Genomic DNA, 27,394 nt, shown 5'->3' on the forward strand with positions numbered 1-27,394 from the left:
GATCTCTTGGATGTCAGCGATTCAATTTTAGGTGAGGAAAACATAGTTTTCCAATTTTGCTCAAGACACTGAGTTATCAAAATACATAACATTTTATATTTTGTTATGTAGCAGATGCTCTTATCTGGACAGTCTTACAAAGCAAGAGTACAAAGTGTAATTTCCCTTATTTCCTGTAGTTCTTATTTTATTTCTTTTTTCTATTTCGTTTTAGTAAATGACTGTCAGTGGTCACTGGGAAAGCAGGTGTAAAGCAGCACAATCAACAAAGATTTTGTTGATTGAAACTCTCTGATGCAAGGGGATATGGAAGTGCTGACATTGGCACGTAACGTAAAGCATATACAATGGCACAATGACAGAGTTTCCCCACAGACACAGAAACATTGCAGACGTGCACTTGGGTCATTGCCTTCACTGTCTCTTTTCCCCCTTCTCTCTCGGTCCGATGTCTTTAAGCATGCCAGGGCAGAAGAGTTCATGATTTGGGAGGTTTGTTTTGAGATCTTGTTCCGTACAGTGACGTAAAACCGCCCTCACCAGATGTTTAATGCTAGACATTCTGGTCTGTGATGTGCTGCATTCTCATGGGATGGGCACACAGAGGCGTGATTCAGCTAATTGCTCTCTCTACTCACCTGTCCCAATTAAATTAAATGTATCAGAAGACACTCCTTGGACATGAAAGGATTTGAAAAGGATGCATGTAGACAATAGAGATGAGCAAATCACATCATAAAGGAATGTACTTTTTTCATGAGTAATATTTACGCAGTAATGTGTGCCTGGCCTAGGCTTACACCAATCACTTTGCAATGGGAAATTTTCCTCAACTCAAACAATTATGCATCACATTTTTCCATAACTTTGCGTGATATTATATTTCAGTGAAATTATTTATCAGATTACAGGATTATTTACCATGGATGCATTTTCTTTCTTAATGTGTTTTTGTACGATTAAATACTATTACCATATACTGTATGCGCTCAATACTATACAATAATACAATACTATACGCATTTATAAAGTCATCTCACCTCCCCGAGTGGATTGGGAATAGATGTATGATGTTTAGAATTTTAAAGCAGGATATCCCTCGTGTCTGGATAAGGCCTGCGTTAAATTACATTATGTAGGCGCCGTTCCAGGCAAGAGAGGAATTCAAGACTGTGTCTTAAATCTGCCTCTTGTGCCACTGACATGCAATCATTAACATATTGAGGAGATTAGCAACCAGCCTCCAATGCGGAGGCAGCCGCTCGGTAGTCTATCCGACCCCTCGGATTGTGATTGCTACCGTTATTTTTTTCGTCAGGTTTTTATGGAGACCTAACTGGGCTGGCGTTCTTAAACATTTCATCTTAAAGACTCGTTAACAGAAACCGAGGAGTGACTGGCCATTTCATGTTGCTGAACCGTGCATAATCGATTTTGAAGGTTAACTTTGAGGCAGGTTTATCTGAGCGCAGTTATCAAGATCAATCACCCTTTCAACTTAAATCTGCTGCTGGCGCCCTCAAACTGCCCACTCCTATCACACATCTTAAGGCAAAGAAAAAATAATAACGTTTCCCAGTATCAAAGTTATTCCTGAAGTCCTTCGAGCAGAATAACAACTCTTCAGAGTCATAGCTGCGTGGACGCACATTTCGATGTTTTGAAGTTGGGCCACATTTCGAAAGTTTTTTTTTCCCCAGTTTTACAATTATATTCTTCTTTTATTTTGAACTAATATGATCCCTCGCTTACATGAACAAAGATTTCGCCAACCCGAGTCGAAAAAAGGTCGACTAGAAGAGGGACGAATTGGGTCGAGGGAGGCAGGACATGATGCTAAAAGATTCGTGAATGGAGTAGGCAGCTACGCGCGCGCGGTGGAGGGAGCAGTGTGGCTGGCTAGCTGCAAAGCTGATCTGCAAACGTACAAAAGGCTTTTGTCGTTTTTTATTTAATGCCTGAGTGACGTTAGCAAAAGCCAACTGAAACGCCAATGAATCTGGCTGACCTCCAATGGCAGAATAAGAAGGAGGGATTTCCCACCTCAAAACTTTTTGGATTTCTGTAGGATAGGAAACGAGGGGGTAGGGGGTTGCTGCATATTCCGCCTCAAAGCCGAGATGAATTTGCTGCTGCTGGGACTTTGCGGTTTCTAGAAGGGGGCCGTCTTTCCATGCATTCTCTTCATAGCGCAGTCCGGTGGAAAAAAGGGATTCCTAAACTTTAGAGCAACTCAAATGAGAAATGGGAAGTACAGTATACGCTTTACGAGGAAAAAGTGCAAGAACAATCCGACGAATTGAATTTGTAGTGACTTGGATCATCAGCCATATCAGCATTTTTTAGGATCATAACCGGTGGAGATTTTACAAGAAGATGTCTGTACCCGTTTAAAGCGCAAGAAAAGTACAGTCGCGAGCAGGACGGAACGGAGAAGAACGTGTAATCTTACATTCAAGTTTCTTTATAAGGTAAACAATCGTGCGATTAAATGATTTTACTAAATATGTACGAAAGCTGGTTTTGTGAGTATGTATTATATTTAACAAACATATAATGTTTTGGCCTCGATTGCAGGGGATTGTACCTCCGTTTTAAACTGGTACGAGTGGCACCGTGTGCGGATACTATCACGGAAATAAATCTCGACTAAATCTAGCCACAAGTTTTGAAAGTGCATCCTACCGCCCGCCGGTAAAGCTGGGCTGTAGTGAGATGTGCCGAAGCATGATTCCACCTCTGACACGCAGAGAAGTGCGTTTGTGTGGCTATTACATTTGGGTTTCTCGCTCTGCACAGTTGGGAAAGGGCTTTCAATAAGTTACTGACATCACAATAGTTTTCTTAAGATCACGTTTGAAGTGCCTTTTGATTCGTTTTAAACGGTACGTTTTTATGATGTGCTCGTATAGTGTGTTCCTGACAGCATCTGAATCACGCCGTAATACAAGGTTTGGAATTTGTGGTCAGCTCGTGACTGTTGTAGTCAGTATTCTGGTGGATTGCAGACACATACTTTTGACAGCTACTGTCTGTGTTGTGCATATTGTAAGTTCATTTTTATAGATTGCTTATACCTCACCCTTAGGCAGTGATCTCAATGAATGATACGCTTTGTAGCTGCACTTCAAAAAAAAAAAAAAACACATGGAAGCTGAAGTAGATAATGATTTCGCTGTAAACAAACAAAATTATGCCTTCAAGAGTTTTTGAAGTCTCATGTCAAAGCTCATAACATAAGGTAACAATGAAATGTTTTCAGGCGTTGTCCCCCATAGAACATGTAAACATAAATAGTCTCACTAGCTTCCTTGTCATTGTTCTGTGTCCATGTTTGGTGTTATCCCACTCATCACTGTTGAGGCTAAAACTTACAGAACTGGATGTTTTTTTTTGTTTGTATTCACACAGTGTTTAGCATGTAATACTGTATATATGAGTGGGAATGCTACAGAAACCTCCACATGGAGATGCTTTAGTTGAGGTAGTAGTGTGGAAGCTAAGCTTGTAACCAGAAACATGTCGGTTCAAATCTCAAGTGTGGCACTGCTGTTGTACCCTTTAGAAAAATATTAAATCTTAATTATTCAACTACCCAGGCAATATATATAATACCTAGAAGAGTAAGCCCTGTAAGTTTCCCTGGATAAGGGCATCTGCAAAGCAGAGAAATGATGTGTGAATCACTGATTGTATGTTACTGTATTACACACACATATGTTTTTTCCACCTGTCCAACTCCTGACGGAGGTTAAGCTGACCTCTGGCTTTTGTGCCACATTGACCTCTGTGCAAATCTGTAGACTGTGAGCCAGCCAAGGGATCTTGTTAAATAATTAACAGGTGCCCCTGAGAATCAATGGGCCAAGTCAATGCTAACAGATGTCACCATATTCCTCCAAGGAATGTCTCTAAAGTGGGGAGCAGTGTCTGGCGTTCATACAGTATGCAGTCACAGATGTGAGGGATTCAGCTTTATTGCATGTCAGTCGTAATTAAGTGAGTGCCTGCTCCATGGAGAAGGGAAACCTGTGCTTCTCAAGTGCTCTTGTCCAATCAACTCTCTTAATTGATCCACATTTCTCAGTTGACCCTTCTTGACATACGATGAACTCTCCCTATGCAAGCTGAACTCCTAGTGGACTTCAGGGAGCATATGTGTTTCATTCACATGTAAATTCTACTATACACGGGAGGCTTTGAAGGCTTCTTTCCATCTGTGCGCCTCTTGCAGTGTTGACCTTTTTGGAGAATCCATTTACAGCTGTCTCCACCTTTGTTTCCATACTGCTGGTAGTAAAGAAGAATACGAGCATCTCAGTTCATTTTCGTTTGAAAGCAGTGTTTTTTTTTTTTTAATTGACTGGGACCCCCATTGTGTTTCATTTCCTGGGGAATCCACAGAGCTGTAAGAGGCTGGCTTCCTCAGATGTGGCCTAGTGAACTGGCTGGCATACGGGCCTACGTCAAACTGTGGTCACTACATGTTTCTTCCTCTGGAACACCAGGGACTCGCCTGTTTCAGTACGAGTGTGAACAGTTTAATACCTTCCTTTCTAGTCACTATGTTTAACTTTAGCTCCATGGCCCCAGTGGACAAGGGAGTCATTTGTAAACATTTGTATTCTTTGTGAATTTTACAGTGGGTATTTTTCCCACCTTCAGTAGTCATAGGACTCTGTCAGATAGAAGCAATCTTTTGTTCAATACCGTGAACAAAAGATTTCATAATTTGTACTTATTTTAGGGCTTTAAGCATGTTTAGTGGTAGTGCTTGTAGAAGACAAATCAAAGCATTCTTAACCAAAGTCAAAGACAAAAGTCCTCCCCCAGCACTAAAGGCTGCTATGGTTCTCATCGACAGCATTCCAAGAAATGCTGCAATTACAATGAGCAATCACCAACTGCTTTGTACTTCCAAATGAAAAAAGGGAAGAAAAAAAAAAAGGTCCAACTGTACTCTGTCGTCTTTCCCCTGCCTTTTGCAGGAGTGTACCAATGAGGAGGCCCAGGCTTTGTTTAGCTGTAGAGGTAGTGCGCGTCCGCCAGGAAACTGCCCAGCGGCATTGACTCAGGGTGAAGGAATGTCTCTGACTGTTCAGCTCTTCCTCTCCCCGTGCCCCCCCCCCCCCCCGTTCTCTGTATCCCTCCTCCTGCTTGCTGACTCAGCCTTGCATGCGCTCAGATATGTTTTTCAGTGAGCGTTTTTCCACACTGGGGAAATTTTCATAGCTATTTGTGAACATAATCCATTCCCCCGAGATGAGAAGTTTCAGCTGAATCTTTAGACAATCGATTCTGTGCGAACCCTGCGAGCAAATGTTGAGCTTCTTCCCGTGACAGAATATCACCGGTAGAGATTCCTTCTGAGAAAAATGTGTGTTTTGTTGCTTTTCTTCTCCCGGCGCAAAAGCTATCCAATGCTGCTGCTTGTGTGTAGCGGCAGGGAAAGAAACAGCATAGTTTGTGCTCGGGAGACCGGGAAACTCAATGCGAGTCACGGGGTCATGTTGCACAATGCACTCGATAACCTCAGGGAAGAGCAGGCACCTTTAGGACAGCAAATATCACAGCAGGCATGACCAGATTTCATGGGCTGAGCCGCTTTCTCGTCAGACGCATCTCCAGACTATTAATCAAGCTTCAAGGAGAATGTGTCAGTACTGTGTCTCGGTATCAGCGCTTTGGGCAATAATCCCGTGCTCTCCAATGACGATCCCATTCCAGACAGAGCTGTTTTTTAGTCACCTGACTCTCCCTGTCATCCATTGTACCTACATGATGCCACAATATTCCATATTTTTAATGCACTTGCAGTGTGATAACTGTGGACAGTCTCCTTTATCCTGCGGATGTAGCGTCTCCTAAATAATACAGAATTCCAGTCTTTTCTAGATCATTGTGACCTTCAATTAATGTTACACCGGCCTGAGATTGGATTTCAGAAAAGGGGAGGATGGACTTAAAAATGGCTTACTTGTCCACCGCGCTGAACAGTTCACTGAGAGTTTCTCAGTCAGTGTGTTAATTTCATTGCATCATAAATCTACATTGTGGGCCTGGAGAGGTGTTTGGTGCTTTTAGAAATAAAAAAGGGGGTGAATTGCCCCTTTTTTTTCTGCCCAGAGAAGAAATAAATCAGCAGTGCAGCGTCGGCAGCGGAGATGAAGGGCGATCTCATCTCGGCAGCACATGCTTTCCATTAAGAGGCTGCGTCGGGGGGGTGTAGGGGTGAGCGCCACTTTTCCGAACACCCGGGCCTGGATCAAGGAGCGCGAGGGAGCCACACTGCAAAGGTTCTCATTCAGAGAGACAGCGGAGGGCTTCGTGATAAAAGCTTGCGGCCGAGCCTTGTGTCTGGCCCGTGGGCTCCTGCGGCCCTATGAGAAGAGCTCCTGGTTGTAAACTATCAGAGCAGAGCAGCTCGATCACTTTCATTAAGCTTTTATTTCAACGGACAAGACCTATGAAGAATTAGTTGGTCTTAATACTGACCATGATACAAATATACATACATACCTTCCAATATGACTGTCATATAAGATAAGAATCATAAAATGCCAGCACAGTTCAGATGGCTGGGTTGCTGATAAGACCTGGAATGGCTTGAACTTTGATGGTCTGAGTTCGAAGCTAAATATGTGGTGCTTTTAAGCAGGGTTTTGTTATAAAACAACCAGGATGGTTGTTTGAGTAAGTGTTTGCTTATACTGCCTACATAAGGGGTAATGCAAAATGACTGATTAGATACAGATTGCAGCTTTCCTCCTCTTTCACGTCTGTTTTTTATTCAAATCAAGATTAAAATGGTTTAGTGTCTATTAAATGGCTAATAGACCACATTTATTTCCTTTAATCCTGCTTCATAAATCACTTTTAGGTCTTAAGGATAACACAGTATTTAAACCATGCTGTAGTAATGTGCGGTGCTTACTGTTAAGAGAAATTTGAGAGTAATGACCTAAAAAATTCTGGTTTATTGCCAAAGTGTGAGTATAAACAGAGGCCATTGGCTATCTTACACCAACAAAGTTCGGTAAGCAGTTATTTGTTCAGTAAAGCTCAAGAGTGTGTTGGCTCCAGAGGAGTACATTGGCCTCTGTCTGTACCACTGTTAAGACAACCCCTTCAAATGTATAATGTAATACAATGCCTCAAAATGAATCATTAATCAGTAGAGAGAGGAAGAGGGGGAGGGGGAAAGGAAAGATGGATGCAGAGAGTGCAGATGTGTCAGAATTTCTTGGCTTAATTCTCTCAGCGGTTCCACTGTTTAAAAATCTCACAGAACTCTGGGTAATGGACACAGAGGGAGGTCGAGGTTTGCTCTCTGCAGCGAGAGCGGCAGGCTGTCCAGATTGGAATGTTGCATTTCCTGCTTGGTTCCTGCCATGTGTTTCTCCGTTTTCCCTGCGCCTAATCTCTCTCTCTCTCTCTCTCTCTCTCGCTCGCTCTCGCTCGCTCTCGCTCTCTCTCGCTCTCTCTCTCTCTCTCGCTCTCTCTCGCTCTCTCTCGCTCTCTCTCGCTCTCTCTCTCGCTCTCGCTCCTGCTCTCGCTCTCTCCTTTTCTGTTTCTCTCACCCCCTTGATTTCTCCCTCTCCATTTCCCCCTCCTCACTGCTCACTCTGCTTTTGAAGACTTTACCCCCCCCCCACAACATCCCCCACCCCCACCCTCACCCTCTCTTTTGGCCCTTTCCTCTTCCACAACAATATTGTCAGTGTTATCATGTCCTACATTAAGTTCAAGTAAAAAAGTTAATGTGAAAGAGCTCTCTGGACTTCATTAAACAACTGGAAGGCTTCCATGAATGTTCCCTTGTTACGTAAACACGGCCTGTGAAAGATTTGGATGGTGTGTGTGCGCGCGCGTGTGTGTGTGCGTGTGTATGGGGGGGGTGCTTTGCTTTAGCTGCAAGGTTCTTTAAGGTCAGCCGTTCATTCCTGCTCTGTGTTTGTGTGTCAGGAGGTTGCCGTGTTGGGGCAGCGTGACCGCGTGTCCGTGGAATGTGCGCCCCTCTCCCTGCACCCCGCTCCCCGCGCCCTGATTTCCCGGCTCTCTCGGTCGCTGGTCGTTGCTCCGGGTGAGGTGTAGAGTTTCACTTACTGTAAGGAGGAGAGGGGAGGTGGGACAAAGACTGGAAAGCCCTGCGGCCCAGTCCTTCCAGAGTGTGAAAACAAAGTGGACTCCAACCGGAGGGGAGAAGACATTTCGATCTCCTCTTAAGTTACACCCGCGTTTCGCACAAGCTGCGAGTCCCTCAGGAAATGTGAAGTGGCATGGCAATGTTTGAGGCATTTATTTCTGTCTTCATTCTGATACCTGTCATTGGGCAGTTGGCAGAGTTAGAGCGTTGGTGCGTGGTATGCCAGCGTCACAAGGGGAGTTATGTGAAGGGGTGCCGCTGACGGTCCCAGTGGCGCTGGTGTTCTCGTCACCCACTCGGCAACCTGGAGTGTCTCTTGCAAAACCCAGCCTGAAACCTGCAGTGTGTCTCAGGCTGGTGAGGTCAAGCGGTGACCTCACTGTCAGGTGATGTTATTCAGAGGTAGTCTCTCCCCGCTCTCTCCGCTTACATTATGTTACATTCCTGCCGTATTACCAGAATAAACACTCTCTGCGAGAGGGCCCTGGGAAACATGCACAGGGAAAGCAAATATTTACACAAGAGAGCATAACCTCCGGCTCCATTCAAAATATCTGCTACATCACAGAATTCAGGTTGAATCATAGAATAAAGACCTAGTCTTAGACAAAAATATACCCCCAAAAATTGACTAAAACTTCACTGGAGTACATCAAGTCAGTTCAAGAAAGATGTCCTTGCCTAACGTGAACAGGCCAGGGGGTGAGTTAGGAAATCTACATTTAAGGAACTTTAGAGTATCTTTAGATTAAAGTGTTCTTGACTATTACAAAGGGGAGGAGGTAAAAATAACAAATTTAGGCTTTCATCTCTATTCTCTAGAGTGGAATGAGTGTATTTTGGAGTTTTGCCCGCTCTTTTTCTCGACTTTGTAAATGCTGGTTGAACAGGGGCAGAAGTGTAGCACAGTGGTTAAGGAGGAGGGCTCGTAACCAAAAGGTTGCCAGTTCAATTCCCCACCGGGGCACTGCTGCTGTACACTTGGGCAAGGTACTTAACCCACAATTGCCTCAGTAAATGTCCAGCTGTATAAATGGATAACATTGTAAAAAAAAAAAAAGTGTAACTGATGTAAGTCGCTCTGGATTAGCGTCCGCTAAACGCAAGTAATGTAATTTAGTGCCACAGCTCCCCACAGCATGGCCTTTCCTGGTTCTGGGTGCTCTCTGGCAGCCCGGCTGTCTTGGCACGTGAAGTGCGTTGAGCAGAATCAGCAGAGCGGCAGCGCAGCCTTTTCATCTCACCAGCACATTCCAGGTAGTCGGTTTCCTTATCGGCGCTTTACGACTCGGCCACCTCTGGTTGGCTCGCTCCGCTAACGTTAGTGGCCAAACAGGGCTGATGGGAAGTCAGGCTGCGCACCTGTCTCCGACGACGACATCGCCCAGGTATGAGGGTGTGAGAGGGAACTTGGCGGAGCCCCAGATCCACCTGTCCCACGGCCACACCTGAAGGAATGAATGAGGTATTGGGAGCGTCACTGTGGATCTGCGGTGGGAAGGGTAGGGTGAAGACAAGCGGAGTAGATTCTTCGCTGGGTTTTTTTCTTCGTCTGGAATGAAGTTGGGGATCGAGTGAAAAGAGAAATCGCACAGGTACGAAACGGGAGAGAAACTCTATCTGGTTGTGTGTTTAAATGTAATGGAAACATGCCGTCTTTCTCTGTTTAAAGGTGCTGTAAGTGAGTGCCCTTCAAGTCATTGTTGTTTCACTTACTGTTTGTAGCTGCAGTATGCAGTTTGCAGAACCGGATTGATTTTCTTATGGTGCTTTTGTAATCCAGTTGTGAGTACGGCGTGCCACTGTCTTGAACAATGGCTGATACGTAGAACAAATATTACTGTTTTTTTAATCATAATGCATTGTTAATTGCATGCTGTTCCCATACTTTGTACTGCAGGGCACTCAGGGATCAGATTTGGTGAGTGTATCTTTTGTGTACATTGTTTAGGAGGGACATCATGTTTCCATGTTTTTGTGACATCTGTGTCTGCGCTGATACCTCCCGTGACCAGGGGCTTGGGTGGTGGAGTGTGGTGGCGGTGGGGGTAGGGGGGGTGGGGGGCTACTTTGTCACTGTCAGCACACCGTGTCACTGATATAACTGTTGAAAACATGGAGGTCAGACCCTTTTAGAACACTTATTGAGAAACCTATCTAGAGCTGTTGATACGGACTCGCTGGAATGCTGGATTCCACGAATTCATTTCAGCAAGCCCTCGCTGTGGAATAAACTGTTTATCTGAAACAGTCAAGGAACTTTACAGTATGACCATCGGCTAATTGGAAGGAGGAGGTCGCATCTGGAAGTCTTTTTTTTTAAACAGGGAGGGTGGGGGTGAGAGAGGGGGTGTTTAGGAGCTGTTGTTGTGAAACCGATTGTCTTAGTCATAGCCTGAAACAATTTTAGTGTGTGTTTGCATCCAAGGACAGAATTTTTGGACTGCCTGGTTCCGAAGGTACCATTGTGGTTTCTTTTTATGACCTGAGTGGGTTTCATGGATATATGCCAGCAAGCTTACTTTCTGTTGTTAAGCTATGAACCATTGTGACTTTATCCACAGACTTTGCGCGATTCTGTTGGTGAAAAGGGGGAAGTAAGGCAGGCTTAATTGCACTCTTGCTAACACTGAAGGTCATATGAAGCTCCCAGGAATGTTCCAAACATTCAGCAGAGACTGTTAGTCCACTTTTGTAATGGCTTTATTTTGGTTCCTCTCTGATGGTCTAATGACAGGTTCATTCTCTAAAGCTCTTCATTTGGATGTCGGGTACAAACAGTCCCCCATATAAATGCCCAGGGTAGGGAGTGTAGGGAGTGTGTGGGTGTGTGTTGTTAAGAGAAGGCTTGCTTCCCCAGTCGGCAGTTCACATGCCCTGACATCCTGTGTACGGTTGTAGATGAGAGGTCAGTGTCCATTTGCCCATCACCGGGACACAGCTGCAGGGGTCTTTCATGGACACGAGGAAAAACAAGGAAGAATTTTTTTTTTTTGGTTGGCAGAACCAGGAAACGACATACTGACCCCCCCCCACACACACCTACCCGTTTCACATTCCCAACTGCCCCCCTGCCCCAGTCGTCCCTGGACCCCGCCCCCATTGTTCTGGCTCGTGAGAGTGCCTTCCTGTTGCAGAGTGGCTGGGCGTGGGGGACGTAGCGGAGCGCCTCTACATTTTGGAGCGATTGGAGGACCTTCTGCTGCAGCAGGACACCGCGGAGCGCAGCCATGAGGGGTGGCCAGTGACACGGGACGGGGACGCGAGCAGCCAGACAGGTAGGTGCGGGGAGGGCAGGGACAGGACAGGCCTCGGGGTGGGGGGGGGGCGGGGTGTTAGGTAACCACGAGAAAGGACAGCGGGATGGCGGGGGACAGCGGGGCGAGGCAAGTGTCAGGAGAGGCCAGAGAAAGACAGACGCTGGCAGTCGGCAGGGGAATCCACAGTCAGGATTTCATGTTTTGTGGGTTTTAATTCTCATTAACAGCATGACGCGTCACCCACGTCGAGAATTAACAGGCAACCTTCTGACCACAGGGAATGTTTGATTGAGCAGGCCTAATGGGAGGTGAGCTCACAAAGGTTGTGAATGAAATTTAAAAAATGTGTCTCACGTTTGTTGAGAAATAAGCCTGTCATTGCAGGGCCTGTCTGTGAACAGAGGTGGCCGGGCTCCCGGCACATGGAGCGGCTGGCAGCGGTTGCGGCCTTGCTGTATATACAGGGAAGGCCGCAATCATGCCAGTCAAAGATTCAGGCCTGGCCAAAACACTGCCTGTGGTCATTCCATTGCCTCCATCTTTTTTCATTTTAAGTTCTGTCTGTATTTGTTCCTTCACCCATCCTCCATTGTCCATTGTCATTGTAGTTGAGTCTGAAGAGGGGGAGTCAGTCAGAGAAGGTTTGGGGGAAGCACAGCAGGAAGTAAATGTTGAAGTATGTGGGGAGAGTATGCCACCATGACATTATTTTTCTTTCTCTCTCTTTTCCCTCTTGAACTGTGGAAACCGCTGCCCAGATGGCCCAAACCTGACTTGTGTCCTAAACTTATTTATTTACCACAGATGTTTCGGAAAAAAGCTTCATCCTCCTTGCGAATGAGAAGAATATCAGAAAGCAATAGATGTAATAATTTCACCTTCCTTATTATAGAAGCTGCATTAACCATTAGACCGCTAATGACATCCAACGTTGTTAGCAGAAACCACTCATTTGAAGTGTTTTATTTGGCTGTAGCATAGCATTTCCTAATAATTATACATCTGCTGCGCTATGAAGCTACAGGCTTGAAGTTAACAAAGCATGTTCTGTGTTTACATTGTGAGGCAGAACTGCTCAGTGCTGATCCTTCAGGGCAGAAACATCTGCAGTATTACATTACTGCCAGCCACTTAATTATCTTTGCCTTGATTGGACCAAATAGGCTGCCATCCCCAGTCCTCTGACCGCTCTGTGGATTTTGGTTTTTCAGGACTGGTGTGAGGCTCTGTTATAAAGCCTAATGTTAACTCTTACCTGGAGTGGTTTCTTCCTAATGACCTTGTGTGTTCGACCTTGATTTCTAACACATTTTCTTTAATACTATAATAATGATAATAATAATACATTTGAAATATTAATTGCATTCTAAAAATGGCAGATGGCAAAGTTCCTAACTAATGTATTGATTGGTTTGGGAAGGTGAGAGTCACATGATCCATGTTTTTTTTTTTTTTTGTAAGCGAACATTGGGAAAATGGTTCATTCTGGGAAATATCACTGCGTGCTGACACAGGGCTTTAGGTAGTACTGCACAGTACTGACACCAAATGAGCCGCTGAGAAGGGAAGTGGTATTGTCCTCCTGGGTGGTCTTTAGCACCATGACGCTGGGTTTTAGTTCTGCATAATCAGTTGGTTTGGGTGACTGTCAAATTTGGCCGGACTATATATCAAAATCATTTTTTCAAAAACATAACGGACACTTTTGGTGTCAAATGTCGCACTTTTAATTGGACTTAAAAGGGCACAAGCAAAAGCTTTGCTTTTATACAAGACACTTATATGTGTGGGTTTGTACCTATACACTATGAATTCTGGAAAAATAATCCTCACTGGTCTCGGTGGTGCCTAGCAGTCATTGTGTTAAAGCTTTCGTCGCTGTATTTGTGTTTGGGGACTTCACTCTTCTAGGTGCTCAAAGGATAATGGTGGCTTCAGACCATGGGTTTTATTTGTCCATCATTTCATTTCCATTAAGCGTTACATGTAACATCATATGTTCCGTTTTTTTTTTTTTTTTTAATCATCCATTTTATCCCTTACTGTTGGTTTTCCGTATTGAGTTTGGGACTGTTGGTAGACACTTCCAAGTGTCTGCGCTGTGTCTTTGGGCTGGATTGGCCTGTGCTGTGCTGGAGTGACCGGTGCTCGTCCGTTCTGGGCAGGGAGCGTCGACCGCGGCCGGAGTTCCTCCTTCCATGAAGTCCGGGGCCTGCGTGAAGCTGACATGAGGACCGCGGCGGAGGAGACATCCAGCAACAACAGCAGCAGCAGCAGCAACACCGTCCTGCAGCGCCTCCTGCAGGAGCAGATGCGCTATGGCGAGGGCAGGAACTACTTGGCCCTGCAGCAGCAGCAGCAGCAACAGCAGCAGCAGGGCGGTGTGAGCGGCGCGGTGGGATATACAGGAGCCGGCGGCCCCGGCGACGACCACTCCATGGTTCCGCACATCGCCAGACAGGAGCCACAGGGCCAAGAGCTGCAGGCGGACGGGGGCATGGAGAAACAGCTGACCGCCCGAGGAGGGGGAGGGGGCAGCGGAGGGGGAGGGGGAGGAGGTGGAGGAGGAGCGGGAGGAGGTGGAGGAGGAGGCGGCGGAGGAGGGGGAGGCGGCGGGCAGGGCCCGAGCGCCGAGGACCTGCCCACGTACGAGGAGGCCAAGGTGCAGTCGCAGTACTTTCGGGGGCAGCAGCAGCTGCCCCCCTCGGTGGGCGCGGCCTTCTACGTGACGGGCGTGAGCAACCCGAAGGTGCGGACGGAGGGGCGGCCCACGGTGCAGCGCGTGAGCGCGGGCAAGGTGCACCAGGACGACGGGCTGAAGGACCTGAAACAGGGCCACGTCCGCTCCCTCAGCGAGCGGCTCATGCAGCTCTCCCTGGCCACCAGCGGGGTAAAGGCCCACGCCCCCGTCACCAGCTCCCCGCTCTCCCCCCAGCCCCCTCCCCCGGGGCCCCCGGGCGACTACTACAAGCCGTCTGTCCAGCACCGGGGCCCGCCCCCAGACTACCCCTTCAAGAACATGGCCTCCCCTCCCAAACCACAGCAGCAGGAGCTGGGACACTACTACCCCGACCCCCGCGGCAGCCAGCAGGGCCGCGCCGACATGCCCCACGTCCGCTACCAGCCACCCCCCGAGTACGGCTCTTTTCGGTAAGTGTCCTATCCCGTGATGCCTTTCTCTGAGGTGCTCCTCCCAAGACACCCTCCTCTAATTCTTCTCCTGAAACAGGCTGCCGTACAAACTATGTCCGGTTAACTAGAGTACCATAAAGCTAGTGATAAAGCCATCAAATCTAAAACTACACTGCATTGGCCTGCGTTCTCTTACTACGAGCATGTGAGTCATAACATTAAAAGATACCGGACTTTTACTTGAAAGTTGCAGGCTCAAATCCACGGTTGCCCATTACTCCCTTATGCAGGGCACTACATGGCTTAAGTAAATATTCAGCTGTTTAAACAGATTATATGTGAAACGTAAGCTTTGTAAGTTTCCATGGAGATTCAAATAATAATAAACAAACCTGAATAATAAAATGCAAATAATACACGTTGGCACATTTGGCAAAGTATGGCACCATAATTGACTAGAACTTTGTAATAGTATGAAAATACAGTCTGTCAGAACAGGTTTATGATGGCTATGAATGATTTTGAAAGGGTCAGTGATTGAATTTATAAAACGCCTTGCCTTGCAACATCAACACATTTTTTGGAAGGTACCCAAGAGCCTGTTTTGCCAGTTTTCCTCAGTCAGTTTAACTCGGAACAAGTTTGTGGCAGTGAGTGGTGGAATTCTTGGATATTTACTTTTGTGTCACCCACCCTCAGCATGTTGCTACATGATACTGACTTAATCGAGTAGCGTAGAAGACAAAGGATATGCCTCTTTCATCTTAGCTAGTGTTTGGATCGTTCGCTTAACTAAAAACTAGGTTTCACCAAACATGAGTGCAGTTCTGATCATGAGCTCTTTTGGGTTGCCATTTCAAAATGTGGCAGTGCTCATAATTTTCCCCTACAGTATCCAAGTAAGCAATAAAATTTGGTTTAAAGGGTGACAGGGAGGTGTGCTCCTCATTGTTGAACACTTTATGGTCTGTTCTAATTGGATCAAATGCTGACATTTGAACAGTCATTGATTCCAAGGCAGCTCTTGGAAAAGTTCAGTATGTACAACAACAGGCAGCGTTCATTACTCGAGCCTGCTGTTGAGCTTTAACGTGATTGGTCAGTCGTGTCTCCTCCAGATCCAATAAGGAGAGCTCAGGTCACTCCCAGAGGCCGCCGCACCACCACAGCCCCACCTCCTCGGTCACGTCGGTGGGCTCGCTGTCCCGCGCCCAGTCCTCCACCCTCAGCAGCCTCATGGGGTCCCCCCACCCGCTCCCCGTCTCCCACCCTGGGGAGCCCTTTCTCATGGGCCCCCGCAGCCCCCAGGGGCCCGGCTCGCACCAGGGTGATCCCTTTGGCCCGGGCCCTGTGCACCCGCCCCCGCAGCGGGGCCACGGCTTCCAGCCGGACCCCTACATGTCGGCCCCCAGGGGCCAGCCGCACCACCAGCCGCCCCAGCCCTACCCCCACCCCCACTCGGTGCAGGGCGAGCCCTACGCCATGGTGGCGCGGGCGCAGCAGATGGTGGAGATGCTCTCCCAGGAGAACCAGATGCTCAAGCAGGAGATGGAGATGTGCTGCGACAAGGTGGCCAAGCTGCAGAAGGTAGGACCTGCGCGCTAACCGCTAGTGTGGCTGAGCGGTCTAAGACACTGCCTCAGTCTGTTCGCCAGGGTGGCAGTGTAGCATATTGGTAAGGAGCAGAACTCGTAACCGAAAGGTTGCTGGTTCGATTCCCTGATGGGGCACTGCTGCTGTACCCTTGGGCACCGTACTTAACCCACAGTGGCCTCAGTAAATATACAGCTGTATAAATGGATAATGTGAAGATTGTAACCTGTGTAAGTCGTTCTGGATAAGAGCATCTGCAAAACGACAGTGTAATATAATGTAATGTGACTGTAATGGCGTTGATGCTTGTGACAAGTAACATGCATCTCACAAGTACAGAATTGTGGTGAACAAAGTTTTTTCAGCTCGACAAGTAACATCAAAAATCATGCCTTTGTCTTGCCAACTGTAGTCTACATATTCTGTGCTAGGTACTGCATTTCTGGCCCTTTCATAAATTTAGCCCAACCGTTCTTTACTGATAGCCAACGTGCTGATTCGTTATTTTCATCACGAAAAGACTGAAGTGTGGTTAATGTCACAGAGAGCTGACAAGGTTGAAAACCGCCCCGTCTTTCACGCTGTAGCTGGAGACCGAGATCCAGCTGGTGTCAGAGGCCTATGAGAACCTGGCAAAGTCATCCAGCAAGAGGGAGGCCCTGGAGAAGACCATGAGGAACAAGCTGGAGCTGGAGGTGCGCAGGCTGCACGACTTCAACAGGGACCTGAGAGGTAGGCGTCCGGGGGGGGGGGGCTGCAGCCGAGGCAGGGGGGGGTCCATGGCAGGGGGGTGGGGGTTTCTGCACTCCAGAGATCACCTGACACACAACCCACACAGCACATCTCTATGGCGATCCTAATGATTTTACCAGACTGTAGGTTTAAAGGTTGCGGTGGCAGCTGATCTGGCAGAAAACAAACAAACGGTGTATGTTTAGACAAACGGAAGGTGCAAGAAATGAGTTTCGGCAAAAGCATATATATACTCTTATATGACCTACAAACGTAATTGTTTTCCGTGGGATTTCAGAGATCGCATTCTGTTGAGTTTGTCGAGTATCAGACCTCAGGAGATATGTGTGTGACACCAGAGAATTCTCCCTTTGATTGAGTTGAGTATCAGGGACTATCGATCAGTCTGGTATCTTTTTTGAAACAGAGTGCGTGTTTGAAGCAGAGAGCAAAGTCTGTCCGTGGAAACACAACTGTGTGTGTGTGTGTGTGTGTGTGTGTGTGTGTGTGTGTGTGTGTGTGTGTGAGAGAGTGGCTGAGACCTGAGTGTGGACACTGATACATCTGCGCTTCGTGGTCTTTCTGAGGCCTGCGGAGAAGAGAAAAAAGCTTGATTTGTGGCAGAGAGCCCAGACTGGGTCTCCGTGGGGAGATTCCATGGTTTTAAAGCAAAACACACAGAAACATTTTTTTTTCCTCTTTCAGAAATTTTCATTCTCTTGGCAGCGTAACGCCGTCTTCATCTTACACATGTAAACGGGTGGTACTCTCATGTTTCTGCACCAAGTAAAATGTGTCCTGGGTTCTTGTGTCCTTTTTCTTTCTTTGTGTAACTGGGAATAATGCAGGTAAAGAACGGTAGATCTGAATAATTGTGCATATGTTACTCTTGTAAATATTATTCTAACATTTGGCTTGAATCTTCGATGAGGCATCAGAAAAACATCTCCAGAATAATGGCGCCTTTGTCCTGGCCAGTTTTTTTTTTGTCCTTTTTATTAGTGAATTATGACAAGCTCACTATGGGAAATGCACTCACATAAAGTTATTGTTTTATTTTTGTTTTCCAATTTGCTGAGCAACCGGCCCCTGTAGTGCTTTATGTGAGGGAACTGTGAGAGGCAGGGAATGGAATCTTTGGCGGGAGCCTGACGTTTTGCCTCGGCTCCACGTCTATTAAAACCGCTTGAGGGATTTGAATTCCCCCAGCCTCCATATTCACTTCAGCCCACAGCCTTTTCTCCATCCAAGATGCTTGTATTAAAGCGGCTTATAAGAATCACAATTGCACATTTTCGACTGGTCTGCGAATAACACCGTGTACCTTTCGCTGGGTCCCGCATTCCGCAGAGTTGCAAAATGCACACAGTGAAATAGGAGACGTTAGTTTCAGGACGCCTTTCTGTAAAGAGATTAAAAAAAAAAAACACCCGTCTCGCAAACGCCCATCTTTCTTGCAGATACTGACTATCCTGATTTATTAACATCCTTCTTATGTAATTATATTACACCTTATAAAAGTTTTATAAAAGTATGTAAAAGTGATGCTATATAGTTGTGCTGTGACAGTTTTTTGCCCCAGTTAGAGCACTTACTAAGGAAAGCAGTGAGTTTGACAAGTAGGCCGATTTGAGCAGTGCCTTTTTTTTCATGTTGCAGAGCGCATGGAAACTGCCAACAAGCAGCTAGCTGCTAAGGAGTGTGAAGGATCCGAGGACAACCGCAAGACCATCTCGCAGCTCCTCGCTCAGAGTGAGTACATCTTTAAACGGATTAGTCGGAAATTCCAGCGACGGATGCCTGCACTCTCTCCGGCGCTGCGGCGTATTCTTCCCCACTGAAACGGATTTGGAATTCAAATCGGTTCCTTTTCATCTTCTGAACACATTCCTCGCCCTTAGCGCGCGGCGGTTTTCTGAAGCGGCCGAACGCACCGTGCCTCTTGTGACTATGTCTTGTTGTCCGCAGACAAAGAGACACTGCGGGAGAAGGAGAAGCTGGAGATCGAGCTCAATGCTCTGCGCTCCACTAATGAAGACCAGCGCCGGCACATTGAGATCCGGGACCAGGCTCTGAACAATGCGCAGGCCAAAGTGGTCAAACTGGAAGAAGAAGTGAGTGGGACGGCTTTTTTCCTATTATAAATAATGCATACCTTTTTTTTTTCCCCTGAGATCTTACGTTTTAGGGGAATTGTTCCAAATTCTGCAGTCAGCATGTGGTGTGGTGAGTGCACTGCCCACCGGGACTTCAGTGAAAATGTTAATAAACTGGTCAGAGTATATCTGAGATGTAAATCACAAGCATTATAATGAGTTCAGGATGAGGGTGACAATTAGTCAAGCAAAAAAAAAATGTAAAGAGAAATGGAATGATTATACATTCCAGAATTTGGAGGTTCAGGCACTTTTACCATCAGACCTACGCTACAGTTTAATAGCACCATCAGCAAGATGGAAGTAACACATTTCTTTACTAAATTAGTGTCGGATCAACTCCTCCCTCTCCTGTATACGTACTTGCGCCCCCCTGTGGACAAGAAGGGACATGAACAAGAATTGTGGAGCCTTAAGAGTTATTAAATTAGAGTCAAAGCAGCTGTCCCACCTGTTAATCACATTACCACCATTTGCTTGTTTGCCCTCTTTAATATAATTTATGCATTCCATCCACTAACTTGCTCTAAGAATATGTGTAGCTTGCCAGCTCTCACGTCATACAAGTCTTAAGTAAGCATCAAACATTACACTACATTATTCTCTCCTACAGCAATATGGTGGAATTAAATGAAATATCTCACTTTTTTTTCCCTACAACACCGTCTGAAACACTCTGGGTAGAGTATTAACTACACAGCAACCCACTTATCAAAGGCTGGTTCTTAACTATTACACTATTCAATTGCTTAACAAATTTTACTGATTGCGGTTTCCATGGATTTTATATAGAAACATTCATTCATGCAGCTAGATATTTACTGAACTAATTGATATTCTGCACCTTGCACGAGGGCAGAATGGCAGTGCCACATCTTGGATTCAGACCTGCAAACCTTGGACTGCAATCCCAACCCCTCAGGGAGATCCTCTTGATTTTCTCTGTGTGGAGGCATCATGTGGCAAACAAACAAGCAAAGCAGTCTGAGAGCAACCGTGCAGACATAGCCCCGAGAAATACAACGCAGGCCTTAAAGCAACAATAAAACCGAGCTTTAGAGCTGATCCTTATTACGGGAGTCGCCGAATCCTCCCGACCTGTTCTTGGCACATGGCGTGCATTTTTCTGCTCTAAAGAGGACCGGTGTGGGGCTACCGCAGGCAGAGGTTCGGAGCCGCTTTCAGACAGATGAGAACAATCACGACACTGCCTTTTATTCCCCCCCCCGCCCCCGGCCCTGCTCCGCAGAATGTCCCCATTGTTCCCCCAGAAACACCCCAGGCCGGAGAAAGTCGGTCTGACCGGTTTGCACACTCTTCCCCTGTGCCTTTAACGTCAGCCTCTTCTCAGCTTTCCTCGGCCCTGTACAGATTATGCCTTTGCGCCCGAGTATAATTGCTTAGCGCTGCCTTCGTAGGTGTAATGTCTCCTTAATCCCATTGCGAAACATTGCCGTTGCTTAGCAGATCGGCTAATATCCAGAGAGACTTACATAGCTCACAATTTTACCTATTTACGCAGCTGGGAGTTTTGTAAGGCAGTTGGGGTTAAGTACCCAAGGGTACAACGGCAGCGCCCACCGGGGAAATGGAGCTGGCAATCTTTAGTTTACACCCCATTTAGCCATAGTTTAGCCCTGTTGCTTAGCGCCGTGGCAAACTGCTGCCCCACAAACAGCGCCACCACACGTGTTTTTTCGCCTCTGCGCTCACGTAGCGCTCCCCTGAAATGAGCTCTTTGAAGTCAGCCCCTGTAAGAAGTCACTGCCTCCGATAAGGGCCGTGCGGTTGAGTGACCAGATAGCACAGAGTGACCCCGGCTGAATCAGGAGAGGCAGAGGCTTCACGGAAGCCGGAGCCCAAAAGCGGCCTTTTTATGTGGGAAGAGAAGCCTCCCGCTGTAAACTTGGAGCCGCTCCGAGCTTTGATTGCACCCTGTTTTGTTCTGAAATAGCCTGGCTGCGTCCCAGATGGCCTATTAACAAGATGGAGAAAAAACAGGAAAAAACCCAGAGAGTCCTGAAGACCAGGGCCTGCTCTGCTTTTGTCCACCGTTTCCACAAACGTATGCTTGTTTTTGAAACAAAGTGCCTTTAGTTGCACGTTTGTACTGAAAGGGCCTGAAGGTGGTTAGAGGCCTGGCCTTCTTTCCATGCGGGAAATGCATAAACCTCTCTCCTCTCTCACCATTGAGTGTCTTCCTTAACTGGATCAATCTGTTGTATTACACCATAGGAATAATTACAGATATATTGTGCAACTGAAAAGCTAGAGAAGGACATTCTGAAAGGCTGGCACTGGACTTGGACTGGACTGGACTGATTTTAAATTAAGCCAGGACCAGGACTGCGGGAGAGGGTCTCATTTTAACTGTGGAAAGGAAACTGAGCATGAGACTCTAAATTAGGAGAGAAGGCCAGGACTAGGAGAGAGGGGAGTGGGAAAGGAAAAGCAAGCAGGATCAGATCTGAGGGTCCTGTTTCAGCCGTGGAAGGGAGAATAAGCGTGTGACAGGGTTCAGTGCATTGTCCCCTCTGACCTGAACAGGATTAGATCTGAAGGTCCCATTTTAACTGTAGAAGGTAAAGTGAGCGTGTGACAGGGTTCAGTGCGTTTTCCCCTCTGACCCGCGGCCTGTGTCTGCCCTCCCCCCCCCCCCCCTCAGCTGAAGAAGAAGCAGGTGTACGTGGAGAAGGTGGAGCGCATGCAGCAGGCCCTGGCGCAGCTGCAGGCCGCCTGCGAGAAGAGGGAGCAGCTGGAGCACCGACTGCGCACACGGCTGGAGCGGGAGCTGGAGTCCCTGCGCATGCAGCAGGTGAGACGCGCGTCATGCGCACACGCACGTACGCACACGCACACACACGCGCACACACGCACGCACACACGCACATGTGCACACGTGCATGCATGCGCACATGCACATGCATGCACATACGTGCACACATGTATGCAAACATGCATGCACACAGGCACGCATGCACACACTCCACGTCACACACACACACGCATGCATGCACACATGCACTCCACGTCACACACATGCATGCACATACGCACGCCACATCACGCGGAGGAAAGCCAAGAGGTAGGGGCCCGGTCCGAGCCCGCGGCTTGTGGGGTATCCCAGAATTCAAGACCGCACCGTCTCGGGGGCCACGTTATATTTCTTGAATTCCATCGTCCGCTTCCTGTGTGTCCGGGCCTGGCGTAGAGGAATGTTTTTACAGTATGGGAGCGGGAGGCAGGTTTTTGCGCTGGGTGCTGTGAATGTGGGTGAAAGGTCGCAGCCCGCAGAACAGCAAAAGTCCTGTTTACACCCGACGACCCGGGGACAGACGGAGCAGGAAGAGAGGGACAGCTGTGGAGTTCATTAGGGGCCCAGAGCAAAGAGGTGCTGGTGCTCGGAGCCCCCTCTGAAAGGTGCCAGTGCAGCCATGGCGGAGTGCTCTGAATAACAAGGGGTACACAGAGCCGGATGTAGGAGTACCTTAAACAATGCGTCAATGAAATTGGGGATCCTCTCCAAATACATAGGTATTGCTAATGGGAAGAGCTTTTCATTTTGCAGTTTCATCCTGTATATGAGCTGGCCTATAAATAGAACCTGTAAAAGCTGACTGAGGAAACAGCAGCATGGGTCTTGGAGCAAGGATAAACACTGGTCTGTGTGTTTATGTGTGCATGTGTGTGTGTGTGTGTGTGTGTGTTTGTGTCTTACTGTCTGCATGTGTGTGTGTGTGTGCTTGTGTCTTACTGTCTGCATGTGTGTGTGTGTGTTTGTGTCTTACTGTCTGCATGTGTGTGTGCATGTCAGTGTGTGTGTGTGTGTGTTTGTGTGTCTTACTGTCTGCATGTGTGTGTGTGTGTGTGTCAGTGTGTGTCTCATTGTGTGTATCGGTGTGGGTGTGTATGTGCATGTGCATAGGTGTCTCTTTGTCTGTACATGTGTGTATGTGTACACGTGTGTGGAAAGAAAGGTGGAGGAGATGGCTGCTAACCCTGTCTCTTTCTCTCTCTCTCTTTCTCTCTCCCTCCCTCCTTCCCTCATTTACATTTATTGCATTTTACATCCAAAGCGACTTACAAGTGAGGCAGAGTACAACACAAGCAAAAGCCATACTTAGCGTCACAATATTAGAAGTGCTGCATGAAGTTCTAAAGTTCTAAAGTTGGCCAGACAAGGTACACAAGCTAGCTGGTAGAGGCACAAGTGCATTAAACCACAAATGTTTTTTTTGCTTTCTTTTTCTCTCTCTCTCTCTGTGGTGCAGAGGCAGGGCAGCTCCCAGAACAACAGCAGCCCCGAGTACAACACCACGGCGCTCATGGAGCACCTGCGGGAGAAGGAGGAGCGTATCCTGGCCCTGGAGGCCGACATGACCAAGTGGGAGCAGAAGTACCTGGAGGAGAGCGTCATGCGGCAGTTCGCCCTGGACGCTGCCGCCTCCGTCGCCACGCAGAGGTATGCGCCGCCGCCGGGAGGGTGTCCATAGCGACAGGGATCAGTATTCATATGGGCGGCAGTGTAGCATTATGGTTAAGCAGCAGGACTCATAACCAAAAGGTTGACTGTTTGATTCCTCGCTGGGGCACTGCTATTGTACCCTTGGGCAAGGTACTTAACCCACACTTGCCTCAGTAAATATCCAGCTGCATAAGTGCATAACATTGTAAAAAACTGAAACCTATGGAGCATGGAAACCTCTGGATAAGAGCATCTGCTAAATGACAATAATGTAATGTAATTATGAATGAAGGGTCCGAAGGACGAGAACCCCGTGTTAAGCAGGCGCAAGCTAGACAGTCTGGAGAGCAAGAGTGTGTGTGACTTTCCTCATTCTTCTTTATCCTGGCTCACTGATCACTTCAGTGTGCTGGCAGCCGTGCTCTGGCCGGTAAGACAAAAGCAGTGATGAGCTAGCATGGGGGGGTGAGGATTCAAGCATGACATTGCAGTACCAGCGGGGACGTGTAGTTTACACAGTGAAATAAACGAAAGGGTACCAGGGCTGTCCGGTATAAAACAGCTGCCGCTGAGACTGTTTTTCTTGTAGACAGCTGGCACTCCTCATTGTGTAAAAATACCATTGCACAACATTGCAGCGGCAGTGGGGAACTGTGTAGTTTACACAGCGATTAATGGGTCTGGTCAGACATTACCGCTCCTCTCTGATGGCTTGGTATTGAAGCCACCGGCTGGAATGTAGAATGCGTGAAAATCCTGACCTCTCTGTTGAGAGTGTGTGTGCACACATGTGTATGTATGTGCGTGTGTTTTCCCTTCTAGATTGTCTAATCAGGTTGCAAAAGTTAGCTTGTGGTAGGGCTTGAATAGTTTTATGTTCACACTCACTGGACTGGGAGTGTTGTTAGCCTGGTCTGACACTGTTACTCATTCAGCTTGAATGGATACGCTTCTGTTCTTTTGTGCTGGAAGTCACTCTGAATAAGAGTACGTCTGCAAAGTGAATGTAACATAATGAAATGTAACGTAACGTGTGTGTGTCTGCGTGGATATGCATTTTTACACACGTGTTTGTGTTTGTGTGTGTGTGTGTGTGTGTACAGGGACACCTCCACAGGAATCAGCCACTCCCCCACCAGCAGCTATGACACCTCGGTGGAGGCGCGCATTCAGAAGGAGGAGGAGGAGATCCTCATGGCCAACCGCCGCTGCCTGGACATGGAGAGCAGGTCAGCCCCCCCCCCCCCCCCCCCCACCCCACCCCCACACTCCTCTAGAAAATACACGGAAACCTCACCGTGCAAATGGATTTAAACTAAACCGAACCGCATAAAAGCCACCTTTGAAGTTGCAGGCCCTGACATGGAGTAACTGCTTAGTGAAACAAACATCCAGACATGCTAATTCTCTGGGTTTAGGGTCTTATAATGCTCAGCTTCCCAACAGAAACATGGAGAAGTAGGGTTTGGTCACACAGCCACGATAGTACTCGGAAAAGGGAGAAGAGAGCAGTCTTAAGGTTTGTGGTGGGTGCATGTGTGTTGTTAATTGTAGAGGTGGAGAGTACGGACATTATGTGCTACTGTCAGAATACATTGTGCATCCATTGCAAATACAGAGATGCCACTCTTCATTTTAAATGCTTCTGACATTTCCCAGAGGATATTCCCAGCTTGATGTCAAGCTCCACATATTTGTATATGTTTAAAGATTTTTTTTCATCAAGCTCCAAGGCACCATTTGAGAGTCAGTGAGTACAGCTATAGCAGCTACCCTGAGGCTCCAGAAAGGCCTGTCCTCAAGCTGTTTTCCCCTCTCCCTCTCTCTCCCTGAAGGATCAAGAACCTGCATGCCCAGATTATCGAGAAGGACGCCATGATCAAGGTGCTCCACCAGCGCTCCCGTAAGGAGCCCAACAAGTCGGACGCGCCGGCCACCATGCGACCGTCCAAGTCCCTGATGTCCATCGCCAACACAGGCGGCTCGGGCCTGCTGTCCCACTCGCTGGGGCTCAGCGGCAGCCCCATCGCCGAGGAGCGCAAGGATGATCGCAGCTGGAAGGGCAGCCTGGGTAAGAGGCGGTGCGCCCCAAAAAGACAGGGGGACCGGGAACGGGAGCCTCAGCCCCGTCCTGTCCTGTCCTGTCCCGTCATGTCCTTTCCTGTCCTCTCCTGTCAAGTGCCTAACCCTAACCCTTTCCAGTATTCCAGTCCCAGCCCCGGCTGTGCTGTGTAATACTCCCTGCCAGTACTCATTACGTTACATTACGTTATTAACATTTAGCAAGCACTTTTATCCAGAGCATTTCAGCATCACTGCAGGCTATGTTAGTTTGTTCTAGTTATTGTGTCAGTGACAAAACCATTCATTATCTTGCTTAACTTTATAGTGTGACTGACTTATAGATATTTAGATATTATATGAATGTTTCTCTTGGGTTTGCAAAGAAATTTTCTGCTATCAGATTGATTATTCAGTTTTACAGTGATGTTATTAGATGGACAATGGGTATCTCAGGCTTGGAGGCTCAGTTTGCAGGTACCCCAAAAGGCTGTAGGATTGTGCTCATTTCTCAGGCTAAGTATACACTAAAAGTTTGGTTCTGTTCCACCAGGTGTCCTGCTGGGCCCAGAGTTCCGCACCGACTCGCTCCGGACCGAGTCCATCTCCTCGTCCCCCTCGCCCGTCCTGCCCTCCACCCCCATGGCTTCTGGACATTCCAAAACGGGCAGCCGGGACAGCTGCACTCAAACCGATAAGGGCCAGGAGTCCAACAAGCCCAGCACCCCTGCCTTGCCCTCTGTCCCAGTACCCACCCGGATCACCAGCCCCAGTCCAGTCTACATCCCAGACCGCATAGCAGGTACTGTCCTACAGTCTATACCCCTGACCACATAGTAGGTACTGTCCTGCAGTCTACTTCCTTGACCACATCTGGCATACTGACACAGTCTGCACCAAACAATCACATTGAAAGTGCCCAGCTTCCTCTTCCTTCATCCTACCAACTATTTAAGGTATAGACGCAGGTGCATGGTGTATATCGATGGAGGACGGAAGGAACGCAGGAGGTAAATAACATCCTCCTATCCAGCATAGTGATGCTGAGTGTAGCAGTGTAGTGGTTAAGGAGCAGGGCTTGTAACCAAAAGGTTGCCAGTTAACCCACAGTTGGCTCAATAAATATCCAGCTGTATAAATGGATAACGTGTAAAAAAAAAAACGTAACCTATGTAAGTCACTCTATGTAAGTGGCATCCGCTTTTCTGCATTTCTGCATTTCTGCACTGCATTTCGTTGCCTTGCACTTGTTACATGTGTAATGCCAATAAAGTTGAATCTAACCTAATCTAAATGCTAATAGTGCTGTAATACAGCGGGTGCTGACGTTCCTGTGTGTCTGTCTCCGCAGACGTGCCGGTGTTCCACAGCAGCACGCTGGAGAGGAGGGCGCCGGTGCAGCCGCTGGCCCAGCCGCTGGCCCAGTCCCTGGCGCAGCAGGAAGTGGACAACGACATGGTGGAGATCCTCATTTAGCCCCGCCTCTCTCCCCCCTGCCCCCCTGCTCCCTGCCCCCTGCCCCCCTGCCCACCCACCAGCGAAGGAGTCATGTGACAGGAAGTCAATCGCAGAAAAACACACAGACATTTTCCAGAGCAGGTGAAGGATTTTTTCCCCCCTCTCTCTCTCTCTCTCTCTTCCTTTTTCCTCTTTTTTTAGATGTGTCTGGGTGACGATGAGCATGTGTTTAAATGCACTACTTTTCAGCGACATGTTAATGAAAATATCTTGTACAGTTAGTAAAAGCATTGTTCTTTCCCTCTTAATGATTAATGAATCTGTTGTACAGTATTTCTGGAGGCATGCCTTCCAGCCCATTGGACCAAATGTGTTGGCTACCCTTTTTCAT

At 47.6% G+C, this 27,394-nt stretch overlaps 1 protein-coding gene across 3 annotated transcripts; it reads left to right on the forward strand.

The window, feature by feature from the left end:
- Positions 1–27,058, forward strand: amot (angiomotin). 3 transcript variants are annotated; one of them, XM_036525759.1, is made up of 15 exons: positions 1–31; positions 11,284–11,424; positions 12,015–12,082; positions 12,211–12,271; positions 13,572–14,556; positions 15,657–16,125; positions 16,719–16,863; positions 18,523–18,615; positions 18,832–18,977; positions 21,685–21,834; positions 23,291–23,481; positions 24,588–24,713; positions 25,320–25,555; positions 26,099–26,347; positions 26,897–27,058. In XM_036525759.1, exons 4-15 carry the CDS (start codon positions 12,211–12,213, stop codon positions 27,019–27,021), a joined length of 2,976 nt encoding a protein of 991 aa, XP_036381652.1. In that variant the 5' UTR covers positions 1–31; positions 11,284–11,424; positions 12,015–12,082; the 3' UTR covers positions 27,022–27,058. The 3 variants fall into 3 exon arrangements, with proteins under 3 accessions (XP_036381652.1, XP_036381653.1, XP_036381651.1); XM_036525760.1 differs by lacking the exon at positions 1–31 and adding an exon at positions 10,040–10,067; XM_036525758.1 differs by lacking the exons at positions 1–31; positions 12,015–12,082 and having other exon boundaries at positions 11,357–11,424.
- The last annotated feature ends 336 nt before the right edge of the window (positions 27,059–27,394 follow it).

Source organism: Megalops cyprinoides, chromosome 3 (genome assembly GCF_013368585.1).
Source record: "Megalops cyprinoides isolate fMegCyp1 chromosome 3, fMegCyp1.pri, whole genome shotgun sequence".
NCBI classification, from domain to species: Eukaryota; Metazoa; Chordata; class Actinopteri; order Elopiformes; family Megalopidae; genus Megalops; species Megalops cyprinoides.

What these genes read in the sequence shown, in the direction of transcription:
- amot (XM_036525759.1), top strand. Translation starts at nt 12,211, where the DNA reads ATGTTTCGGAAAAAAGCTTCATCCTCCTTGCGAATGAGAAGAATATCA. An exon ending in CCCGAGTACGGCTCTTTTCG is followed by an intron (nt 14,557 to 15,656) that starts GTAAGTGTCCTA and finishes TGTCTCCTCCAG; the next exon opens with ATCCAATAAGGAGAGCTCAG. An exon ending in GCCTCCGTCGCCACGCAGAG is followed by an intron (nt 23,482 to 24,587) that starts GTATGCGCCGCC and finishes GTGTGTGTACAG; the next exon opens with GGACACCTCCACAGGAATCA.